This window comes from Nanorana parkeri, unplaced genomic scaffold, assembly GCF_000935625.1.
Source record: "Nanorana parkeri isolate BGI_ZX_2015 unplaced genomic scaffold, ASM93562v1 scaffold3071, whole genome shotgun sequence".
Classification (NCBI taxonomy): domain Eukaryota; kingdom Metazoa; phylum Chordata; class Amphibia; order Anura; family Dicroglossidae; genus Nanorana; species Nanorana parkeri.
Window position 1 is genome coordinate 10848 of NW_017309339.1, and position 25699 is coordinate 36546.

Sequence of the window (25699 nt, forward strand, 5' to 3'; positions counted from 1 at the left end):
TTGTATGGTGGCCTGCAAGGACTGCATCTGGGTGTCAACTTGATAACCTGATACATCACATCCATCCTCATGCTGTATTGGGGAAGACTGTTCCTCCTCTGCAGGGGCATGATCCAGATCATGTTACTCTGAAGCAGGGGCTTGCTCTGCCCAATCATGATCAAACAGGGTGCAGATCAGCTGCTGCTTCATCTGGCCTCTCGTGGTGTGGATGACTCTGACCTCACACAGATTCATCAGGTCATCTCGGCTTTGTTTCATGTAGCTGATCACTCTCTCAGCCATTTTGCCCAAAATAAAGGTAGAAAGGAAACAAGAGGGGGAGGGGAGCTAATAGCCAAGTATGTATTTACAAAAAGAAAACTATGCACTGAGTGGACTTCTGTAGGCCCCTCATTTATAACAAGTTTCCAGCCAATAGCACACAGGATGTGTACATTGTGCACTAATACACTAAACTTATCCCACCACTGCCAGCAGAATGTTACAGATGGGGTCCTGACTGCGCCAACTTGCTAACTGGAGTGGGGTCCTCATCCGGAGGAAGAAGGAGAGCACTTACTTTGGGTTGATAAAACACTCCTGTGAAACAATCATCACAGAGTTTAATACCACAGCCTTCCACTAGAGGGTGACTTTCCCAAAGTTAGCTTGCCGAACACACATGCAGATACAAACTTACATTGGTCAGTATTGTTTGTCCTGCTGGCGGGAGAACGCTGGAAATCTGTAAACAACGTGTCTTTAGATACACTCTCCCAGATGAATACAACGTTCATAGTTCCAGCTCCCCAATTATTGGGACTTGGGTGTGGGAGGAGCTCTAGCCCTTTGGCCAATCACTTTAGGAGTTGTCACCCTACCTGCTTGGAGGAGAGGTTCTGCCTTCTGAAGTGGTCATAGGTTATTTGGGCCCCCCGGTTCTGATGCCTGAGGTTGGATTTCCGATACCAGCACGTCAGCCCGATCACAACAAGCCCACTCACATCATGGCAGCTGCAGAAGGCTCCAAATAACCGATTTATTGGTCTTCAGAGGATTGTTTTACCGACACCTACAATCTTATATGTGCACGCAGGGGCCCAAGTGGGCCTTGTGATGGACTCCCTGATACCCCGACTGGATATGTCCGTCTTAAGCCTGTTCCCTGGGTGCTGGAGCCAGAAGCAAGTGAATATAGCATGGGCTTACCCCAAGAATCAGAAAACACTGACTTTGGAGTGGAAACATGAACTGGTTTATTGAAGAAGGCACACAGAGTTTATACCTCACAGAATCAGATATGAGTTCACTGTGTTACATTGACCAATCCCCTCCCCTAGACAGCCGGGTGCCGCATTGGAATTCCTTAAGTACAGACACTCTTTGAACCTAATGAATGTTCTTAATCAGATCATCCCAAACAATGGCCACTCCAGACAGCCTGCTGCCTTCACAAAATATGTTTAGCAGAGCTGATATCCAAACAAGATGGAAGTCCGGATGGTTCAAATCAAGTCAAATAGTGAAAAGCCCTCTCACTAGATAAAATATTAAACAGGAAACACACACAGCAAACGTTCTCCGGGGTAATAAATCTCTGCAGCCCTAGGTCCGTAGTCAGTAGTAAGGAGGCTAGCCCTCAGGCATCTCCAACAGCCCCAGTGACGGTTTAGTCTGTCACATTTCTCCCCTCCCAACAGTAGACTAACCAGGTACCAGACCACCAACTGGTCTGGACCTGTGTTAGTCGGGCAAGATAAATCCAAAAGCTCTTCCAAATGGTCCGCTTGACTCTGCTGAAGTAGAGTGATGCTGCCCACATGACCTCCTGGGTGCCGATGGGGAGAAGTGTCGGGTACACTCTCTCCCTGGAAAATTTCCAGCTGCTGGGAAGAAATGGCAGCTGTACCTTCTCCATGATGCTCTTCCAGTCGCTGGGATGAAGGGACATCTAATTCCTCTCCTTGGGAAGCACTCAGCCACTGGGGATTAGTGTCAGCTGCACCTTTTTCCAGATGCTCCATCTGCCGCTGGGGAGAGGGGTCAGCTACCTCCTCTCCCTGGATTTCCATTTGCCACTGCGGAGAGAGGTCAGCTACCTCTTCTCCCTGGTTCTCCATCTGCCACTGGGAAGAGAGGCCGGCTGCTTCCTCTCCCTGGATCTCCATCTGCCACTGGGGAGAGAGACCATCTGCCTCCTCTCCCTGGAACCCTGGGGCTGTACCAGGTGCTGGGCAGAGGCTTGCAACCCTTTGCCCTATTGCCAGCACCTCACCTGGGGACTGAGCAAGTTGTACAACCTCCACAGAAAAGTCCATTAAATCCCATGTCTCTGGGGATGTGGTTTCCACTGGGTCTGAGACACTCTGCTGGACGCGTCCTAGCAGCTCCTTGTATTCCTTTCCCAGTCGCTATTCTTGTTTCACCACAAACTCCAAATCAGCTCTCAGCTCCAGAACCCCCTCCAAACCAAGCAAGTCTTCCCGGTATGCAAAAAGGTCCTCCAGGGCAGAGTCCCCATCATCCCCAAACTCAACCATATCCACCAGGGTGTCCCACAACAGTCCAGGGTCGCCAAAGTCATATCCTTCTGGATATTTAGCTGTAATTCCTGGCTGAGTTTGTTCTGCATACCAATGCAGGGCCCGATGCCATTCATCCAGCTTTACCTCTCGCTGAACCAACTCCTGCAAATCAACCACCCAATGCTTCTGAGGCTGCTCTCCCAGGATAACCATTCGCAGGGCCATCTGATCCCGGACCCTTTGTTCTGTAAATGGATGAAATCAACCCTCGTGTGCCTCGGTAATATTTCAGAGAGCTGTCCGTGCCGTCTGCCTGAGGGTGAAGTAGTCTTGCGTAGACAGACCCCTTTCTCCCTTTGGCAGATGATCCGCAACCAGTTGGAGTACTCCACTGCCAGGGTCATGGCTGCTTCACTCCTTGAGTCCTTCCTCGGCCGCCTGAGAAATGGATCCCGTTGGTGGTTTGGACTGCTCCGTAGGAAGGAAGCAGATCCCACCGCTTGCCACCAATTGTAACGGACTTCCTGATACCCCGACTGGATATGTCCGTCTTAAGCCTGTTCCCTGGGTGCTGGAGCCAGAAGCAAGTGAATATAGCATGGGCTTACCCCAGGAATCAGACAACACTGACTTTGGAGTGGAAACATGAACTGGTTTATTGAAGAAAGCACACAGAGTTTATACCTCACAGAATCAGATAAGAGTTCACTGTGTTACATTGACCAATCCCCTTAGACAGCCAGACAGCCGGGTGCCGTATAGGAATTCCTTAAGTACAGACACTCTTTGAACCTAATGAATGCCCTTAATCAGATCATCCCAAACAATGGCCAGACAGACAGCCTGCTGCCTTCAAAAAATATGTTTAGCAGAGATGATATCCAAACAAGATGGAAGTCCGGATGGTTCAAATCGAGTCAAATAGTGAAAAGCTCTCTCTCTCTCTAATAATAAAGTATTAAATTGGAAAACACACACAGCAAACAAAGTTCTCCGGGGTAATAAATCTCTACAGCCCTAGGTCCGTAGTCAGTAGTAAGGAGGATAGCCCTCAGGCTCCTCCAACAGCCCCGGTGACGGTTCAGTCTGTCAGAGGCCTAACCTACAGCAGGGCTCCTATGATCTGCAGACCTCTGACTGTAAAAGCCAGCAGGATAGATGAAGAGCACTGTGGGTCTGCTCAGTGTACAGTTTAGAAGATCTGTAGATGACCCCTTTGTTCAGCTGCCTCTGTGTCAGACATAAAAGCCCAGGCTGCTGTAGCTGGGGGAGGCAAGCCCAGGCTGCTGTAGCTGGGGGAGGCAAGCCCAGGCTGCTGTAGCTGGGGGAGGCTGGGAGCGAGGAAGGGGGGACCAACAAGGAGCTGGGGAGGATAGGGGAGCAGAGAATGGGGTTCAGGGCTACCCCCTTCTTTACACCCAGATATGGAGATTATGGTCAGGAATCCTCCCATGTATTATCTGTGTCCTCTGAATAAGGATTCCTATGAAAACGAGTCTCAGCCTTGCCCTGTGTAGGAATGTACAGAATCGGTCACACTGGTTAATGAGTGTCGGAGGCTTTCACTTCCCTCTTCTGCTGTCAGCGATGGCGTCTGCTGATCTGAGAGCTGAGCTGGTATGTTCCGTCTGTCTGAACACTTATACAAATCCTGTAACTCTGAAATGTGGACACAGCTTCTGCCGAGAATGTATTGATCTTATGATGGATGCACAGGAGGGGTATGGAGTGTATTCCTGTCCTGAATGTAGAGCTGAGTTCCAGGAGCGGCCTGCACTGCAGAGGAACATAACACAGCATAACATTGTGGAGAATGTCCTGTCTGCTCAGCCAGATAAGGAGGAGTCCGGGATCTTCTGTACTTACTGTATTCATGCTCCTGTACCTGCTGTGAAATCCTGTCTGCTGTGTGAAGCTTCTCTGTGTGACAACCACCTGAGAGTCCACAGCAAGTCAGCAGAACACATCTTATGTGACCTCACCACTTCCCTGGAGAACATGAAATGCTCCATCCATAAGAAGATCCTGGAGTATTACTGCACTGAGGACTCTGCCTGTATCTGTGTGTCCTGCAGCTTGGCTGGAGAGCATCGGGGACATCAGGTGGAGACTCTGGATGAGGCCTCTGAGAAGAAGAAGAAGAAATGGAGAAACATTCTGCAGAAACTGATGACAGAGAGAGAGGAGACGGAGAAAAGAGTCCAGAGTCTGGAGGAACACAGGAAGAAAGTACAAGGAAAAGCAGCTGGTGAAACAGAGAGAGTCACTGCCCTGCTCACAGACCTCAGGAGATGTCTGGAGGACCTGGAGAAGAGAGTCCTGAGTGACATCTCCGGGCAGGCAGAGCGGATCTCCCTCCACGTGACGGATATCATCAGGAAGCTGGAAATAAAGAAGGATGAGCTGCCCAGTAAGATGCGTCACATTGAGGAGCTGTGTAACCTGACGGATCCGCTGACTGTCTTACAGGAACCAGACACAGGTGACTTGTGTGATACTGAGGATGGAGATGATGAGGACAGAGAGAGACATGATAAACTCCTCCATGGTGGAGGGGATCTGGATGTGGCTTGGATCACACACACATTACACACAGGTATATCTGATATCATGTCTGGGGTAATTGTACAGGAAGGTCCAGGCACACATGTCTATCCACTTTTTAGTAGAAAGAAAGCTCGCCTCACAACTAAACTATCCAGGCCACGTCCTCAACCCACCTCCACCATACAACACTCATACCTCCAGGCGGGAGAACATGATATTGGGTCTGTAGAGCAAACATTGGGGGTGTCGGGGGTTACAGACATATTACTGGATGTGAACACAGCTAGTAATAATCTACAGATATCAGATGACAGGAAATCTGCATCCTGGTCGTTAAAGAGCCAGAAACATCCAGAAACTCCAGAGAGATTTCAACATTCTCAGGTGTTGAGCAGTCAGAGTTTCTCCTCAGGGCGACATTACTGGGAAGTGGATGTCGGGGGCTCAAAGTCCTGGATAGTCGGGATGTGTTACCCCAGTATAGAGAGGAGAGGATTGCAGTCAGGGATTGGAGATAATAAGAAGTCCTGGAGTTTGGAGAGGAGTCATACTCAGTACTCAGTGAGACATGACAATAATCAGATCCCATTACTCGGCAATGTCTCCAGTAAGAGAGTCAGGATAGATCTGGATTATGAGGCCGGGCGGATCTCCTTTTATGATCTGTGTGACCCGATCCGACACCTCCACACCTTCACCACCACATTCAATGAGCCCCTCCATGCCGGGTTATATGTAGGGAAAGGTTGTATAAAGATATCTGGGGGGGAATCAGATGTAAAAAATCAGACCAGAGACTGGTGACATCACAGGGCGGAGACTCTGATTGGTGGAATATTCAGCCAATAGGAGGAAGCAGTGGACAGGAAATTACATTAAATATATATTTATAATGCTGCAGGCTCGGGTTTGTCATCTTCATCTTACTACCAAGAACAAGCATGCAGAAGTTCAGATTATTCAGACTTCACTGGCTGCATGCGTGTTCGGGGTCAGTGACACACTAAGTAGTGTAGTCAGGCTCGGGATGACAATCCTGGAGCCTGCAACTTTTAGATTTATCAATTTTTCAGTACTGGATAAAGTGGGGGAAGATTAGAACCCTTGTCAGGTTTTTATTGCTACCCGGGGCTCAAATAGAGAGATTTTCCCTTACTTCCTGTCCTGGTAACAACTATTTACCAGACAGGAAATGAAGGAAAATTTACAACAGGAACCAATCACATTCCATCCTCAGCTTCTTCAGTGAAGCTTTGAAAATGAAAGCTGGAAGCTGATTGGTCCAGATTGTGTCTGCTCCAGTCTTAGTAAATTCCCCTCTATATGTAGTCCTTAGACTTTACCCCTCCCCCATACCTTCCAGTCCCTAGATGTGATAAAGAAAAATCCTTCTGATTTGCGTTACTAATGATGAGATGACATCACTAAGTGCTTCTATGCTCATGTTGGGTTCTTTCTAGAATAACAGGCTGACTTGCTGGAATGACTTTACAGAAAGATGTGATTAGAACAAATGGTTGTTCTCCGGATCCTTGGAATGTCTTGTTGTAGAACACAGTGACAGTTGGTCTCCTTGTTCTACAATGAGGTATTTGGGGGTCTGGAGGTGGGACAAGCTGATGAGGTGTTCTGAGATGACAGAAATGAATGTCTCTTGTAATGAATGATGTGCTGCTTGTACAAATTCTTCACTCAATGATGTCATAGGTCACATGTTTATGTTTTGGATGGTCCTCCATGACAACTGTCCAGGATTGGAGGTCAGATGAAGAGGTCAGATCCTTGGTCCACCCGCCATGTCTAAGGATCTCCATGTCTTCATCTCTCTACTTTCTCATCTTTACTTTTACTTTGTAACTCTTCTCTTCTACATACAATGGTTGTTAGAGTCACCATGGGACGTGTTTTGGGTGTTTATTGGAATTTTTGGCTTATTTTAGAAATAAATTATATTTTAATCAGAATCATTTCTCTCGGATGTTGTGTCTATATGTGTGAGGTCGGACCGCTTTATCTATCACATTTACATTACAGACTATCTATCTCATTACATACAAGCATTGTTTTTTCTTGCCTGCACCGCACTACGGGTGGGTTGGGGTCTTTTTGATTCCTTTAGTCTCTTCTCACCAACACCTGTATGGTTACACTGTCCCGTTGGGTCCCAAACCCTACTCCATAGAAGCCATGGTTTCCATACACTGCACTGATGAAGGCCAAATAGCCTGGAACAGCTGTATGCAGACTGTAATACACAGATCTATAATATTAGGCTATGGATGTGTATCTGTCCAGTTGGGGTGTGAAGCAATGATTTGCATGGCTCCGCCCATTGTTCTGGAATAAGGAGTACTTCCCCTTTTTTTGGGGAATGGGACATATGATCACCTTCTGTTCTAAGAAGACTTTACTGTGCAGTGATTAGAGTGAGAGATTTTTTTACTGCTTTAGTCCCATCTCACCATAATCTGTATGGATATACTGTACAGAGAGAGCCAAAAATGTTGCACTGACTCCACACACTATGGGACTGATTCATAAATGTTCCACCCATTGTATCGCTGGGCAGATGCAGTTTGTATGATACTAGCGCCACAAGACAGTGCTGAGGAACACAGGAAATCCTATGTTACTGAGCGCCATCAAGGGCAGAACATTTATGACTCCGCCACTATGTATGCACTTTTACTAGGCTGCAATTTCAGAGGGAGAGACCAGACCGGTATTATCATGAAATAAAAATGAGAGAGTATTATTTCAGACACTAAAGCCAGAAATATTGCACCTTCCCTGCAGAGTATGTAAGCAGATTGATTAGGCCGCATTCTAATAGGAAGTGATGAGGATGTTTTTTTTATACTGTATAGACATAGAGAGTGATTCACTCTGAGGCAAACATTAGGATTATTTACATAAAACAGAAGTCACCAACTTGCACAACTAGATCAGTTGGCTGTGGACTGTATATTATTAGTGATAAAGGAGCTCCGGTTATTCTGATAGTTAATCCATAGAAGACGTATGCGCTGATCCTGCAGCCCGGTCAGTGGGATAGGGAGACATCCATGTAACAGCACTATAAAGAAAACATAAAACCCGGCGCACAGATCTGAGTGCAGTATAAAAGTAACTGCTTAATAAAGGTCAAAAGTAATGTACGGGATATTAAAAACATCTCGCGTGTCAGACAGAACTTTACAGTGCTGTTAGGATTTTATAAACATAATATATGATCAGTTAATATATATAAAGAATATATAGAATATGAAGTCCCTAAATACACCAACATCACTCATTGGTAGAATCGCACATGTAGCATCTAAGAGCCTCTAGGGGGAGACATATTACAATCTGAGTAATGAACACCAGAAAGAAGAATCAATGTAACAATCCAATGAGAAAGAGAAACAAATGTACAGAGTATATAAAAGGACAAATATTCTGAACTCTAACTTCACTGAACTACTAAGAATAAAGTTGTATAAATATAAATCTGTCAATGATTAAAATCAGAAGTTTGTATATAAATAACAAATACATAGAAGAAGATATGAAGGTTTATAAATGAACTTAATATAAGGACTGATCACTGCACAAAGATCAAAGATGACAGAGATATAAAATATAGAAGCAATCATCTCTGCTCATAGAGGAAAATGTTGGGGTGTATGGGGGAGGGGTCACCATACGAGGGCCATCAGAGTGACCAGGATGAAAGGACGGTATATATTTCCTCAGTAAGACTTCCCGGGGTTATGGTGTATGGGGGAGGGGTCACCATACGAGGGTTATCAGAGTGACCAGGATGAAAGGACGGTATATATCTCCTCAGTAAGACTTCGCAGGGTTATGGTGTATGGGGGAGGGGGGGTCACCATACGAGGGTCATCAGAGTGACCAGGATGAAAGGACGGTATATATTTCCTCAGTAAGACTTCCCGGGGTTATGGTGTATGGGGGAGGGGTCACCATACGAGGGACTAGAATAACAGGCTGACTTGCTGGAATGACTTTACAGAAAGATGTGATTAGAACAAATGGTTGTTCTCCGGATCCTTGGAATGTCTTGTTGTAGAACACAGTGACAGTTGGTCTCCTTGTTCTACAATGAGGTATTTGGGGGTCTGGAGGTGGGACAAGCTGATGAGGTGTTCTGAGATGACAGAAATGAATGTCTCTTGTAATGAATGATGTGCTGCTTGTACAAATTCTTCACTCAATGATGTCATAGGTCACATGTTTATGTTTTGGATGGTCCTCCATGACAACTGTCCAGGATTGGAGGTCAGATGAAGAGGTCAGATCCTTGGTCCACCCGCCATGTCTAAGGATCTCCATGTCTTCATCTCTCTACTTTCTCATCTTTACTTTTACTTTGTAACTCTTCTCTTCTACATACAATGGTTGTTAGAGTCACCATGGGACGTGTTTTGGGTGTTTATTGGAATTTTTGGCTTATTTTAGAAATAAATGATATTTTAATCAGAATCATTTCTCTCGGATGTTGTGTCTATATGTGTGAGGTCGGACCGCTTTATCTATCACATTTACATTACAGACTATCTATCTCATTACATACAAGCATTGTTTTTTTTTGCCTGCACCGCACTACGGGTGGGTTGGGGTCTTTTTGATTCCTTTAGTCTCTTCTCACCAACACCTGTATGGTTACACTGTCCCGTTGGGTCCCAAACCCTACTCCATAGAAGCCATGGTTTCCATACACTGCACTGATGAAGGCCAAATAGCCTGGAACAGCTGTATGCAGACTGTAATACACAGATCTATAATATTAGGCTATGGATGTGTATCTGTCCAGTTGGGGTGTGAAGCAATGATTTGCATGGCTCCGCCCATTGTTCTGGAATAAGGAGTACTTCCCCTTTTTTTGGGGAATGGGACATATGATCACCTTCTGTTCTAAGAAGACTTTACTGTGCAGTGATTAGAGTGAGAGATTTTTTTACTGCTTTAGTCCCATCTCACCATAATCTGTATGGATATACTGTACAGAGAGAGCCAAAAATGTTGCACTGACTCCACACACTATGGGACTGATTCATAAATGTTCCACCCATTGTATCGCTGGGCAGATGCAGTTTGTATGATACTAGCGCCACAAGACAGTGCTGAGGAACACAGGAAATCCTATGTTACTGAGCGCCATCAAGGGCAGAACATTTATGACTCCGCCACTATGTATGCACTTTTACTAGGCTGCAATTTCAGAGGGAGAGACCAGACCGGTATTATCATGAAATAAAAATGAGAGTGTATTATTTCAGACACTAAAGCCAGAAATATTGCACCTTCCCTGCAGAGTATGTAAGCAGATTGATTAGGCCGCATTCTAATAGGAAGTGATGAGGATGTTTTTTTTATACTGTATAGACATAGAGAGTGATTCACTCTGAGGCAAACATTAGGATTATTTACATAAAACAGAAGTCACCAACTTGCACAACTAGATCAGTTGGCTGTGGACTGTATATTATTAGTGATAAAGGAGCTCCGGTTATTCTGATAGTTAATCCATAGAAGACGTATGCGCTGATCCTGCAGCCCGGTCAGTGGGATAGGGAGACATCCATGTAACAACACTATAAAGAAAACATAAAACCCGGCGCACAGATCTGAGTGCAGTATAAAAGTAACTGCTTAATAAAGGTCAAAAGTAATGTACGGGATATTAAAAACATCTCGCGTGTCAGACAGAACTTTACAGTGCTGTTAGGATTTTATAAACATAATATATGATCAGTTAATATATATAAAGAATATATAGAATATGAAGTCCCTAAATACACCAACATCACTCATTGGTAGAATCGCACATGTAGCATCTAAGAGCCTCTAGGGGGAGACATATTACAATCTGAGTAATGAACACCAGAAAGAAGAATCAATGTAACAATCCAATGAGAAAGAGAAACAAATGTACAGAGTATATAAAAGGACAACTATTCTGAACTCTAACTTCACTGAACTACTAAGAATAAAGTTGTATAAATATAAATCTGTCAATGATTACAATCAGAAGTTTGTATATAAATAACAAATACATAGAAGAAGATATGAAGGTTTATAAATGAACTTAATATAAGGACTGATCACTGCACAAAGATCAAAGATTACAGAGATATAAAATATAGAAACACTCATCTCTGCTCATAGAGGACAATGTCGGGGTGTATGGGGGGGAATATCCGATATGTTTGATGGGACATCATCTATGAAATCTCTCAGCAGCAGTAACATTAGAGGGATCATTTCTATCATGTAGACTTCTCATCTCTCCGTGGATGTATTGTGTTTATATGTAAAGTGATGTGGAACACGGCATTCTAGACTTCCCCGATCAATAAGTCTACAGTGTTCCCCCAATCCGGCCACAGAGGGTCCTTATGGTTCATCTGACATAGAGAAGACCACAGGGGCAGGAGAGGCAGGAAATGACATTCACTAGAGCAGTCAGAGAATTCCTGAATACTATATTCTTAACCGTCACTACCATGGAAGGGCTTTTGTCCATGAGTAATAATGTAAGTCAGGGTCCTGTCCTGATTCCCTGTTCTATTGATGTTAGACTGACTGGTCTGTAGTTCCACGTTTAGTATCTTGAACCTTTTTTGAATATTGCTACTACCGTAGCTTTCCTCCAATCACTTGGTACCCTTCCAATCATTATGGAGTATAATGGCCTCTCTATAACATGACCAAGCTCTTCAAGTACCCTGGGGTGCAGGTTATCTGGTGCTAACGATTTATTCACACTTTTTCCAGTCTGTGTTGAACCCTGACTACCGTCACCCCCTGCGGTATCTTACGCACTGAGCTACTCACATTCTTATCTCCATTAATCCCATCTTATTCCTGAGTGTATACTGAAGAGAATACTTAGTTTAATACCTCTGCCTTCTCCCTGAGGTTTGTGATTATTCTCCCGTTCTCATCTTTTATTGGGACCACCTGCTCTTTTCTTACCTTTTTACTGTTTAAATATTGGAATTTTTTTTTGGGGGGGGGGTCTTCTTTCAGACTGGGGGGGTGATATGCTTCTCGTCATCTATTTTAACTGCCCGGATTTCATGTTTATATCTCTTATTACATTCCTTGTAACTCTGGAATGCCAATGCCGTCCCCTCCATCTTATATTTATATATAAATGCCGGCTTCTTGTCTTTGATGCGTTGTCTTACCATTTTATTTAGCCATGCGGGCTTAGTTCTTGATCTTCTAGTTTTTTGTTACCCGATGGTATGCACTTGGTAATGGTAATTCTCTTTTCTGTACCCAACATTAAAGGTAATCACCCTGTGATCACTATTACCCAAAGTATCCCCAATCACTATGTCTGCAACTGGGTCCGCATTATTAGTGATTAATAAATTTAGTATAGCATTCTTCCTGGTTGGGACCTCAACCATCTGATCCATGAAAATGCCCCGCAACAGGTTTAGAAAATGGCCGGCCTTTATAGAATGAGTGGTACCATGTGACCATTCAATGTCCGGATAATTGAAATCACCCATTATAACAACATTCCCCTGCTTACCAGCTGTTTCTGTTTGGGAATGTAGGCGAGCCTCCTCCTCTTCCCCTTATGTTCGGGGGTTTATAACACCCACCCACAATCAGTTTATGACTAGCATCAATCTTATCTAGTTCTAGCCACAAGGACTCTACACCATCACAACTCTCTTTCATGAGGTCATCTCCTATGTGCACAGTTAGATTGTTTTTGATGTAGATGCATACCCCTCCCCCATTCTACTAACCCCGTCCCTCCTGAACTGGTTGTACCCTTGTACATTAGTTGCCCAGTCATGTGCGCTGTCTAGCCAAGTTTCTGTTATTCCCACTATATTGAAGTCCTCTTCGAGTAGCTTAAGTTCGAGCTCCTCTAGTTTGTTTGATAGACTTCTAGCATTGGTGTACATACATTTTAGTTTGGTGCTAGCGGTTTGAGTTCTATTAATACTCATTGCTGAAGTGCAACTAAATCCCGTATCTGACCTCGGTACGGTTGATTCATTACAAAATATATTGACTGGAGTGCGCCTGCTGCCCCCCCCCCCCCCCCCCCCCTTGTATTACAGCCCTTTATATTTTTTGCCCCTTTAGGCCTGGTTCACACCTGTACGTTTTGTAGCGCGTTCAACGCTCTACACGCTCAAAATGCTCAAACATGAAAATCCCATTGTTTTCTATGGGTATGGTTCACACCTTGCCGTATTTCAGCCCGTCCGAACGCGCTACAAAACGGCCTACGCCTGAAAAGGTACATGAGCTTCTTTGCGGCGTTTTTGTCTCACGTTTCCATTGGGATCAAGCCAATTTGCTCTCGGAAACGCACGTATGTCACAGCGAAACGCGCGACAAACGCGCATATTCGATACGCCTAGGTGTGAACAGAGCCTTAGTTACTTGCTCTTCATCTATTAACTCCATTTTAGTTCCCTTCCATTATCTAGTTTAAAAGCTCCTCCAGTCCTTTAACCATTTTCTCCCCCAAAAGTGCAGCACCTTCCCCAATTAGATGCAGCCCATCTCTGCTGTAGAGCCTGTAGCCGACTGAGAAGTCAGCCCAGTTCTCCATGAACCCAAAGCCCTCTTTCAGACACCAGCTCCGGAGCCACTTGTTCAGTTCCCTCAACTCCCTCTGCCTCTCTGGAGTGGCCTCGTGGCACCGGCATTATCTCAGAGAATACTACCGCGGAGGTCCTTCTCTTCAACTTAGCGCCTAAGACTCTGAACTTGTTTTTTAGGACACTCCATCTGCCTCCAATTTTGTAATTGGTGCCGATGTGCACCATGACAGCTGGTTCATGCCCAACCCAATCCAGTAACCTGTCCATCCAATGCACCATGTGATGAACACGAGCCCGCGGTAAGCAACAGACTGTTCGACACTCAAGGTCCCAATGGCAGGTTACCCTGTCTGTCCGTCTGATAATAGAGTCCCCCACCATCAGAATCTGTCTCTCTTTTCCATCCTTACCGGTGAGGGCACTGCCCTGCGGATAGGGAAGCGTCTTGCTCCAGCAATGCCACCCCTGAACTAATATCCCCAACACCCCGCAACCGGGTATATTTATTGGGGTGTATCAGTTCAGGGCTGGCCTCTCTAACACTCATCCCTCTACCCCTCCTTCTAACAGTAACCCAGCTACAAACGTCAGGATCCTGCTCCTCCAAACCCCCCTCCTCCTCAGTACCGCCCTCCACCACAGCCTGGTGCGTCAGATCCAGACTCGGCTCCATGTTGTTTATGTTCCGCAGTGTTGCCGGTTTATTGTTTAGATCCAGAATCTGGGCTTCCAAACACACAACTCGCTCACATCTGGCGCAACAGTATTCACCCTCCAACGCATGTTCAAGAAACGCATACATTTCTTACGCGTACGCACCGGGTTGTATGCCCACTCATGGAAGACATGTTTTTTCTTTTACATTTAATTTAGGACTCAGATATCATCCTGTTTTAAATTGACAAACGGTACTCGCACTGACTGCAGTATCACATAGAGTACTCGACAAAAACCACAGTTCCTAGTAATATTCTGAGCATACGTCCACAGTTCCCGATGATTAGGAGGCCAGCAGCTATTATTGATACAGATATTTTACATTGTCAGTACCCAGTAATGTATTACTCATTAGATTAATACTACCAGTGCCCAACAGCTAATACTACAACAGAATAATACCTCCACAGTTCCCAGCAGAATACTACCCCCACAGTTCCCAGCAGAATAATACTCACACAGTTCCCAGCAGAATAATACTCACACAGTTCCCTGCAGAATAATACTCACACAGTTCCCTGCAGAATAATACCCCCACAGTTCCCAGCAGAATAATACTCCCACAGTTCCCAGCAGAATAATACTCCCACAGTTCCCAGCAGAATAATACCCCCACAGTTCCCAGCAGAATAATACCACCACAGTTCACAGCAGAATAATACTCACACAGTTACCCGCAGAATAATACTCCCACAGTTCCCAGCAGAATAATACTCCCACAGTTCCCAGCAGAATAATACTCCCACAGTTCCAAGCAGACTAATACTACCCCACAGTTCCCAGCAGAATAATACCCCCACAGTTCCCAGCAGAATAATACTCCCACAGTTCCCAGCAGAATAATACCCCCACAGTTCCCAGCAGAATAATACCACCACAGTTCACAGCAGAATAATACTCACACAGTTACCCGCAGAATAATACTCCCACAGTTCCCAGCAGAATAATACTCCCACAGTTCCAAGCAGACTAATACTACCCCACAGTTCCCAGCAGAATAATACCCCCACAGTTCCCAGCAGAATAATACTCCCACAGTTCCCAGCAGAATAATACTCCCACAGTTCCCAGCAGAATAATACCCCCACAGTTCCCTGCAGAATAATGCTCCCACAGTTCCCTGCAGAATAATATTCCCACAGTTCCCAGCAGAATAATACCCCCACAGTTCCCAGCAGACTAATACCCCCACAATTCCCAGCAGAATAATACCCCCACAGTTCCCAGCAGAATAAAACCCCCAAAGTTCCCCGCAGAAAAATACTCCCAAAGTTCCAAGCAGAATAATACTCCCACAGTTCCCTGCAGAATAATACTCCCACGGTTCCCTGCAGAATAATATTCCCACAGTTCCCTGCAGAATAATATTCCCACAGTTCCCAGCAGAATAATACTCCCACAGTTCCCAGCAGAATAATACTCCCACAGTTCCCAGCAGAATAATACTCCCACAGTTCCCAGCAGAATAATACCCCCACAGTTCCCAGCAGAATAATACTCCCACAGTTCCCAGCAGATTTATACTCCTACCGTTCGCAACTGATTTATACTCCCACAGTTCCCAGCAGAATAATACTCCCACAGTTCCCAGTAGAATAATACTCCCACAGTTCCCAGCAGAATAATACCCCCACAGTTTCCAGCAGATTAATAGCCCGACAGTTCTCATAAGCCCAATGCTCCCATCGTTTCCCAGCAGGTTAATACTCCTGCCGATTGATACTGCTGCAGTCCTCATCAGGTTAATACTCCTGCAGTTCCTGGCAGATTAATACTCTCATAGTTCCCAATAGATTGATAGTTTCACAGTTCCCGGCAGATTAATAATGCTGCAGTCACAGCAGATTAATACTCTCGTTGCTACTAGGGGACTAATGCTCCCCCAGCTCCCTGCATATTGGTGCTCCCACAACTCCCGGCAGATTACCACTCCCACAGTTCCCAGCAGATTAATACTCCTACAGCTCTCAGCACTATCTCATTGGGTTGCTACCCATACAGCTCCTGCCAGATTGATACTCCTGCAGTTCCCAGCAGTGGCGTCACAAGGGGGGTGCGGCCCGCCGGGTGCCACCATTGGAGGGGTGACACCAAAATGACTTAGTCATTTTGGTGTCACCCCCCCCAAGCACATTAATACTCCTACAATTCCCAACAGATTATTACTCCCTCAATTCCCGGCAGATTAATACTTGCACAGTTTTCCGACCCGTTGAATGCTACAACGGGCACAGCAGACTAATATTACTAGAAAAGTTCACAGCAGAATTAATACTCCTACAACGGTTACCAGCAGATCGGCTTAAATGGTGCCATCTCCTAATGGGTTAACACTCCTTATCTCTCTCACCCTCAGCTCCCAGCACAGCAGCACATTCCAATACTCCCTCTCACAGCCTACACACAGCCACGGTACAGCATTCACTCCGTCTCTGCCCTCTGGTACCCTCCGCACTCAATCACTCCTTCACAGGATCCCACGTGACAAATCTATCTCTAGTTACAAAGGTTCGTTCCTTAAAACCCTCCATCCTATCACGCGTTCTTCTATCTGTAGTTAGCTGCCTCTTTGGTACATTCGTCATCCCTTCGGGGTGGTGACAACTATGGGTGGGGATGTCGCTGCTCCACATGGTTAAAAGTTTTCATACAAATCTCAGGTCCACCTTTAAATGTCAGTAACTCCAAAAATCATAACTCTGTTTATTTCCCGGTATATAAAATGTCATGACTGACGGATTCGTCAATTTTCTGTCCCTCCGTTAAAACTCCAATAAACGCACGGACTGCGCGACATGGATTTTAACGGCCACAGCCGCCCCTTTTATTAAACAAACAACTTTATCAATAACCAAAGTAATAAACCAAATATACAAAAAAATACTTTAAACAAGGGTTGACCTGAGAAGGGGTCTTTGGGTGCCCGCCAGCCCTAAAAAGGCCTCTCATAACATTCCACCCGTGTCCCCAGCCGCACCACAACCAGCTCGAGGACACTTACTCCTTCTGGGTTCCCATGGGGCCAGGCCCCGCTCCTTACAAATCCAGACAGCAACAGGGGGAAGCACCCATACCAGCTGAGGGCCCCCAATTACAAAGTATTATTTACAAAGTATTCGTTTGTAATTGTTAATTGTGACCGTTAATAATATGCCGTCCGTTAGACATGTGCGATTCGTTTCGTTAAGAAGCGAAATTCGTAGGAAGTTCCTGAAATTCGTAAATTCGGAAGCATCCGAAATCCGAATTGCAATGCTTCTGAATGTATCCGAAATACGAAATTCGGTTAACGAATTTCGGATCTGAATTTAGTTGAAACGGGAACTAATATTACCCCTGTAAATGAAGTTGAACAACATGACAAGATTTTTTTTTTTACCCGAAATACGAAATTCCGTTAACGGAATTTCGTGCCTGTAATGCAACCCTCAGCAGCAGAAGAAAATCTCTGATTGGTTAACCAAACAGTCACGTTTCCATTGTAACGGAATTCGGATTCGGATCCGAAATTGGTCAACGGAATTTCGGATTCGGATTAAAAAAAACTACCATCGACTCCAATATTAACAAAGGTATTTTTGCTTTTTAACTTCATCATAACGAATGTTCGTACAGTTACGAAAATGTGCCGAAACTAATGAAAATTCGTATTTTGTACGAATCCGAATTGAGTTTCGGACACGAATTACGAAATATGAAATAACGGATATTCCGAAACGGAACGAAACTAAATACATTTTTTGACGGCGCACAAGTCTACCGTCCATGGCAGTAAATGATAGATTGAATATTATTAACAGTCACAATTAACGATTTAAACAAAACACTTTGAGAATAAATCCCGGTTTCCTCGATAATGCCGGTCTGTGCGCAAGCGCAGATGCTGAGGTCGGCAAATTCGACTACGTCGTTGTTCACCGGTATCTGCGTTTAGTATCGGGGCATTAGTATGAGTACTCGTGAAAATTCCCAGTATTGGCACTGGTGTATCCCCACTTAATAATATAACGTATTGCTGGGACTTGTAGTCCTATATAGTTGGAGCTATTCTGCATTGCTGTATAATCTTCATACAGCAATGCAGATTACCAGCAGCTATGCGGGACTACAAGTCCCAGCAACACACACACACACTCTCTCTCTCTCTCTCTCTTCCCGTGCCCCCTCCCACTCCAGACTTACCTTCCCTCTCCTGCAGGCCATGTCTTGGTGGCCAGGGGGCGGAGCTAAGATGAGACGGTCCTCTTAGCTCCGCCCCTAAGAGGTGGGACCAGCTCATTCTCCGGGACCAGTGACAGTCTCTCCAGCCCTTTCGCACAGCCGCCCGTACATGCTGCGGGTGGCTGTGCGGCAGGGAAGGAGCGGCACGATCGCGGGGGGCCCTCTTCTTCCTTGTTGCGCCCCCCCCCCCCAAGTGGCGGAACGCCAGGGCCCAGTCGCAAATTGCGACCCTGGTAGTTCCGCCAGTGAGCTCAGCCAAACCAAAGGTCTCCTGTATGCAAAAATTTACAATAGCCGCTACAGCAGCCAAAGTAGACCACCGAGCTGAGCACTCATGCTTTGGCTCGGCAAAGCCAAACAAACAGCCAGAGGGGGAAGAGTGCTCTGTAGAAGTGGACCGAATACCTGCAATTGTCTCACAAAAATAGAATTAGAAAAAGGAGCATAGGGTTCCCCTACAAATTCATATCAGACCCTTTAGGTGGGGGTTATAGCTTGGCCAGTGATGAAGGATTTCAGAAGACTCCGGTCTCCATGATGCCTCTGTCCTGGAGGATGTTCTGAGGGCCGGGAGCCACACTTCAATATACAGAGGATTACTGTAAAGTGGTATCTCTGCTGATGTCACATGATCTATGTTCTTGTAGGTTTATATCTACACCTATGATGACATATGTGAAGTTTGGACCCATACTAAGGCGTCACCTGATGTGTTGGGGGTTATCAGTGTTAATCATTACATGGGGAGCATTCCTCAGATATCATAGAGTACAATGACATAGAATGGACTCAGTCCTTATGAGGTTACACCCAGATGTAGGGATCGGTGGTGGAATATGGCTTCCTCTTCATCCCCTGCAGCCCCCTCCAGACTCCTTGGAGCAAAGTGTGGAGGTTTTATCATGGAGATGAGACGGATGTCCTCTGGTCATTGATGGATTTGTATGACTGGAGTGTGATCATGTTCTGCTTTGTTACACTTCATTCTCTGTTATACTAATCCATAGATCTGTACAATCTCAGACCCGCCTCCTGTTATCTCCTGAAGAAGTCGCCCTTTGGTCTCAGAAACATGTCGAGGATTTATGACGACCTTCCCAGTTTTCTTCTCTGATAATATTCTTTATAATATCCGGATTTGTTGGAGTTTTTGGCTGTAATGATGATATTTGTCTTATACAGACCCGGGAGGAAGGAATATGATGGGGGATTAACCAATTAAAGAGGTAGAGCAGGCAGCACACTGGTCAATGGTACATGACATACTCCTGAACACAGCACTCTGTACACTGGGCTGTACATGACACACTTTATAAATCTCGGGTTGGGCCTCACGTGGTGCAGTTTTGGTCACCAATCCTCAGGAAGGACATTCTTCACCTAGAGAGAGTTCAGAGAAGATGGAGGACCTGAGTTATGAAGATGACCTCCAGGAATGAAACTTGTCCTCCTTAGAGAAGAGATCTGATCCCAATATACAAACTCTGCAATGGGGACGGCAGTGTCTGGAATACACCGTGTGTAAAGGAGAACTCCGGGAGAGAGATGTATGAACCCTTTCATGTTCATAAGGATAGAATAGGTCCACTTCTGGCTTCAAAATGGTCCCAGAGACCTCGTTGTTATAGCATCCCTAAAACGAGGTCCAGGACGGGTGCCTACACCCCGAACCCTAAAACAATACTTCAAGAGAGAATCCTCCCTGATCCCCATGGAATGTCTGAGCTCTCTATTCCCTCCTTATCTACAGCTCATAGGCAAACCTGGAAAGAACCCATTTCTGTATCTCAAATAAAATATGCCTCGGCTCCGGGTCCTGATGGCTCGTCAGCCTCCCTCCTATTACAAAACGTTTATAGATATTTTAGCACCTCGTCTTGAAGCCTTTTTATAAGTCCATAGTCCCGGGGGGCTCCCTAGACCCAGACCTGAAGAGAGCTTTTTTAAGTATTATTCCTGAGCCCCCACAAGGATCCGGTGGAGGCCTCTAATTACAGACCGATCTCTTTAATAAATAACGATCTCAAATCCATGACGAAAATCCAAAGCCAAACGATTCAACTCTTTCCTAAATTCTTATATCCATCGGGACCAGGTGGGGTTTATAACTGGTAGGCCGGGTCCAGACCAGGTCAGAAGAGCTGTTGATATTATTTCTTTACTCCAATCATCCTGGGATGGGGTCAGGTACTCGCCGATACCAATTACCGAAAAAAAAAATTCATATCATGTGACAGTTTTTGTAAAACAATACAGACTAATGATTTTAGGACAGTGGTGGAGCACCGGGGCCGGTCCCAGCTGCAACCGCTGCAACCCTGGGAGTTCTGCCACTGACTCCAAGCTGTAGAGGGACTACAACTCCCAGCAACACATTATACAACAATACAAATATCACCACCTATAGAGGACTACAAATCCCAGCAATACATTCTACAGCAATGCAGAATACCACCAGCTATGGAGTAGGGATGTGCCGATACTTTTCGAGTACCAGTGCCGATACTTGGCATTTTCATGAGAACTAGCAGGGTTGTAGCGGTTGCAGCTGGGACCGGACCCCGGCGCTCCACCACTGTCCTGAAATCATCAGTCTGTATTGTTTTAGAAAAAGTGTCACATGACAATAAACAAAAATGTATCGGTACTTGTACGGTACTTGGTATCGGTGCATCCCTACTATAGAGGACTACAAATCCCAGCAAGACATTATACAGTGTCACTGTCCGGCCGCACTACCTTCCCCAGCAGCAGCAGAGGCACGCACCCCCCAGCCCCTAGCAGAGCGGCAAGTAGCCTTTGATCTTGGGGCTGTGCCTGAACTGCTGCCCTCAGGACCTGTGGACTTAACCCTTTCTGTGCCTGAACTGCTGCCCTGAGACCCAATAGACTTCACCCGTAAGTTGCTGGATTGCTGCCCTGAGACCCTGTGGACTTAACTCTTTCTGTGCTGGATTGCTGCCCTGAGATGCCGTGGACTTAACCCTTTCTATGCCGGGTTGCTGCCCTGAGATGCTGTGGACTTAACCCTTTATGTGCCGGGTTGCTGCCCTGAGGCCCTGTGAGCTTAAACCTTTCTGTGCTGGTATTGCTGCCCTGAGACCCTGTGGACTTAACCCTTTTTGTGCCGGTTTGCTGCCCTGAGACCCTATGAATTTTATCTCGCTGTGCCGGACTACACCCTGTGTGTTGACCTCTTAATAAAGAGCCCCTTAGCCAAAGGGTGCATAAAACTACTCTTGCTCTCCGTGTGTGTTCTGTGTCTCCCACATCCTCCGTCACATACAGCAATGCAGAATAATACCATCACCTATAGAGGACTACAAATCCCAGCAATACATTATACAGCAATGCAGAATAATACCATCACCTATAGAGGACTACAAATCCCAGCAATACATTATACAGCAATGCAGAATAATAGTATATGAATTTGCTACATACTCTGTGCTGCTTCTCTGCTCCGGGGTGCCGGTCTGATGTCTCCAGCGGAGGGTCAACAAAATGAGCATGTTGTAAATTTTTATTATCTCTTCATCAATATAATCATTGGAGTGCTCAGTAGAGATCACTTCCTGTCCATTCCCAAGATGAGGAGGTGGTAAATGTTTGTTATCTCCTCAGTTATGAATGAACATCGGAGTACTCAATACAGATCGCTTCCTGTCCCTCCTTAATATGAGGAGGTGGTATATATTTATTATCTCCTCATCGATGAATGAATACAGGAGTGCTCAGTACAGATCACTTTCTGTCCAAAGTATGAGGAGTTATGAATGAACATTGGAGTGCTCAGTACAGATTCCTATTATGAGGAGGTAGTGTATGTTTATTATCTCCTCATCAATGAATGAACACTGGAATGCTGAGTACAGATCATTTCCTGTTTATTCACATTAAGTGGAGGTGGTAAATATTCGTAATTTCCTCATCAATGAATAAACACAGGAGTGATCAGTGCAGATCACTTCCTGTTCATTCTAAATAACCGGCAGTAATTGTTTATCATCTCCTCATCAATGAATGAACACCAAAGTGCTCAGTATGAATCACTTCCTGTCCATTCACAAGATGAGGAGGTAATAAATGTTTATTATCTTATCAGTTATGCAACATTGGAGGGCTCAGTACAAATCACTTCCTGTCCGTTCACAATATGAGGAGGTGGTAAATGTTCATTATCTCCTCATTAGGATTCACCCGGACAGTTCGGGTTTTAAATGCTGTGTTCGGGTTTCATGGCAGCAGAAACCCGGACACAAGATGTCAGGCAGACAGGGGCAACCAAAATTAAAATAGGGGCTACTGGCCCCCCACTGGAAATAGTCTCTACTGTGATATTTACATATGAACTACAACGGTAGTTTGTAAAATGCTAGAGGGCATAATAAAGGATTATCTGGTAGAATTTGTTCAGGAAAATGGGATAGTTAATGACAATCAGCACGGGTTCAGGAATATCTCAGCAAATAATGTGGAATTGTTCAAGAAACTTTTGGACGATTTCTACAGGTAATATACAGGGGTACGGGTAATATACAGGGGTACGGGTAATATACAGGGGTACGGGTAATATACAGGGGTACGGGTAATATACAGGGGTACGGGTAATATACAGGGGTACGGGTAATATACAGGGGTACGGGTAATATACAGGGGTACGGGTAATATACAGGGGTACGGGTAATATACAGGGGTACGGGTAATATACAGGGGTACGGGTAATATACAGGGGTACGGGTAATATACAGGGGTACGGGTAATATACAGGGGTACGGGTAATATACAGGGGTACGGGTAATATACAGGGGTACGGGTAATATACAGGGGTACGGGTAATATACAGGGGTACGGGTAATATACAGGGGTACGGGTAATATACAGGGGTACGGGTAATATACAGGGGTACGGGTAATATACAGGGGTACGGGTAATATACAGGGGTACGGGTAATATACAGGGGTACGGGTAATATACAGGGGTACGGGTAATATACAGGGGTACGGGTAATATACAGGGGTACGGGTAATATACAGGGGTACGGGTAATATACAGGGGTACGGGTAATATACAGGGGTACGGGTAATATACAGGGGTACGGGTAATATACAGGGGTACGGGTAATATACAGGGGTACAGGTAATATACAGGGGTACAGGTACTCCTAGAATCCTAATAGGTTGGACTTGATGGACTAATGTCTTTATTCAACCTCAAATACTATGTAACTATGTAACTATCTCCTCACCAATGAAAAATCGGCAGGCAGAAGTATAGTCAGGAAACAGGCAAGTTTAATGGTGTAAATCCAGCATACAACACAGAGGCCGCTCACACAGGAAACTAACCCAAATCAACGGGCTCAGAGCACAGGAAGTGTCCGGTATTTAAAGTCTGAGTTAATTGCAGATCTTCTACAGCTGGTTGGCAGGTGGAGCCAAAGTGTCCATAAGGAGAGTTGCTGAATACAAAAAACCTGCAGGAAAAAGCAAGTCCTTCCAGTGGCTGAATGGCTAGTTCTGTGCAATTCTGTGCCAGAGACCCAGGTTCAAACCCTGAACAGGGGCTGATCAGACAGGTACATGACAATATTATCTTCATGAACATGTGCTATTAAACATCACTGCAAAGTGACTGGTGTCCATCATTCTGAATGTCCCAAGGATGAGAACTTCACCCTGAGAGGAATGTGCATGGGACATTTATCACCAAATAAATGGTTCTGGGACATTCATTATGGTTCTTCATCTACTCAGTAGTGACATATTTCCTTGAGTTATGTCTGCCTCAATACCAAGAGCGCTACATAGGGATGAGGGAACCCATCAAAGTTCAGTTCACTAGACTTCACCAAACCCAGCCGGAAATCCGTGAACCCTGAATATAGCACCTGAGCCCTATAAAAGTCTATGTGAGCCAAATCCAGTTTGGGGATGCCTTAGACCTGTATGTGCAGCAGAGCACCTGTAGGATGTACTCCAGAAAAACTGATATCACCTCCTTCTGTATAAATAAGAGTTATGAACATTTAAACCTCCCTGACCAACCTCTTGGAGGTTTATTGCCAGTGCTACATGCTGGTAGAGGGTATAAATATTCAGGAGTCTTCCCTTGATCCTTCTGTCTGGGGGAGATAAAGCTTCTGTCTCACAGTCAGGAGGTGAGTTCACAGAATGCTGGGTCAGCTTGAAGGTTCTTTATCTGTGAAGGCTGTATGTGCTTTTTGGAGTCTGTAGGACCAGGGGTGCCCTGTGTCCTAACCCTCTGCTCAAAACTTTATTGAATTAAATTCCCTGTGACAGACCGCCTGGTACCCCTACTGGGTGCCTCCATCAGAAATCCGCTTCCTCTCTGCTGGAACCTGAATTCCTGTGTCCTCAGCCCAAACCTGACCAATTTTTGGACGGAACCAATTTATTAGGACAGAAAGCTAAACCCCTCAAACATCAGACAACAACAATGTTGAAGTGGAAACCAAGAACTAGTTTATTGTGTTCCCTCCCCTAGACAGCCGGGTGCCGCATTGGAATTCCTTAATTAGATAATAGCTTGAACCCATCACTCTAAACAATGGCACCTTCAGACAGCCTGCTGCCTATACTGAACACAGGGTCACATACATGTCATGTCAGGTGAAACATGCAGTATTTTCACTCCACACATAAACCTAGGAGAATGGTTCCATGTCTGGAACCAAGGGGGGTCTCCATAGTTCTAGGTCCATAGTCAGTAGGAAGGAGGCTAGCCCCCAGGCTCCTCCAGCAGCCCCAGTAACGGTTCAGTCTGTCACATTTCTCCCATCCCAACCGTAGACTAACCAGGTACCAGACCACCAACTGGTCTGGACCTGTGTTAGTCGGGCAAGATAAATCAAAAAAGCTCTTCCAACTGGTCCGCTTGACTCTGCCGCAGGAGAGTGATGCTGCCCATATCATTTCCCGGTTAAACACACTGCCGCTAGGGAGCGAGGGCGCTGACCTCCACTCCCTGGAACTCCCGGTGTCGCTGCCACTGGGGGGAAGTGTCGGGTACACTCTCACCCTGGAACATTTCCAGCTGCTGGGAAGAAATGCCTGCTGTACCTTCTCCCTGATGCTCTTCCAGTCGCTTGGATGA

The 25699-nt window shown here is 45.4% G+C and overlaps 1 protein-coding gene across 1 annotated transcript; it reads left to right on the plus strand.

The window, feature by feature from the left end:
* The first annotated feature begins 4094 nt into the window (after positions 1-4094).
* LOC108802732 (tripartite motif-containing protein 7-like) lies at positions 4095-25699 on the plus strand. Its single transcript, XM_018574586.1, has 3 exons — positions 4095-5142; positions 5284-5831; positions 25496-25699. Exons 1-3 carry the CDS (start codon positions 4095-4097, stop codon positions 25697-25699), a joined length of 1800 nt encoding a protein of 599 aa, XP_018430088.1.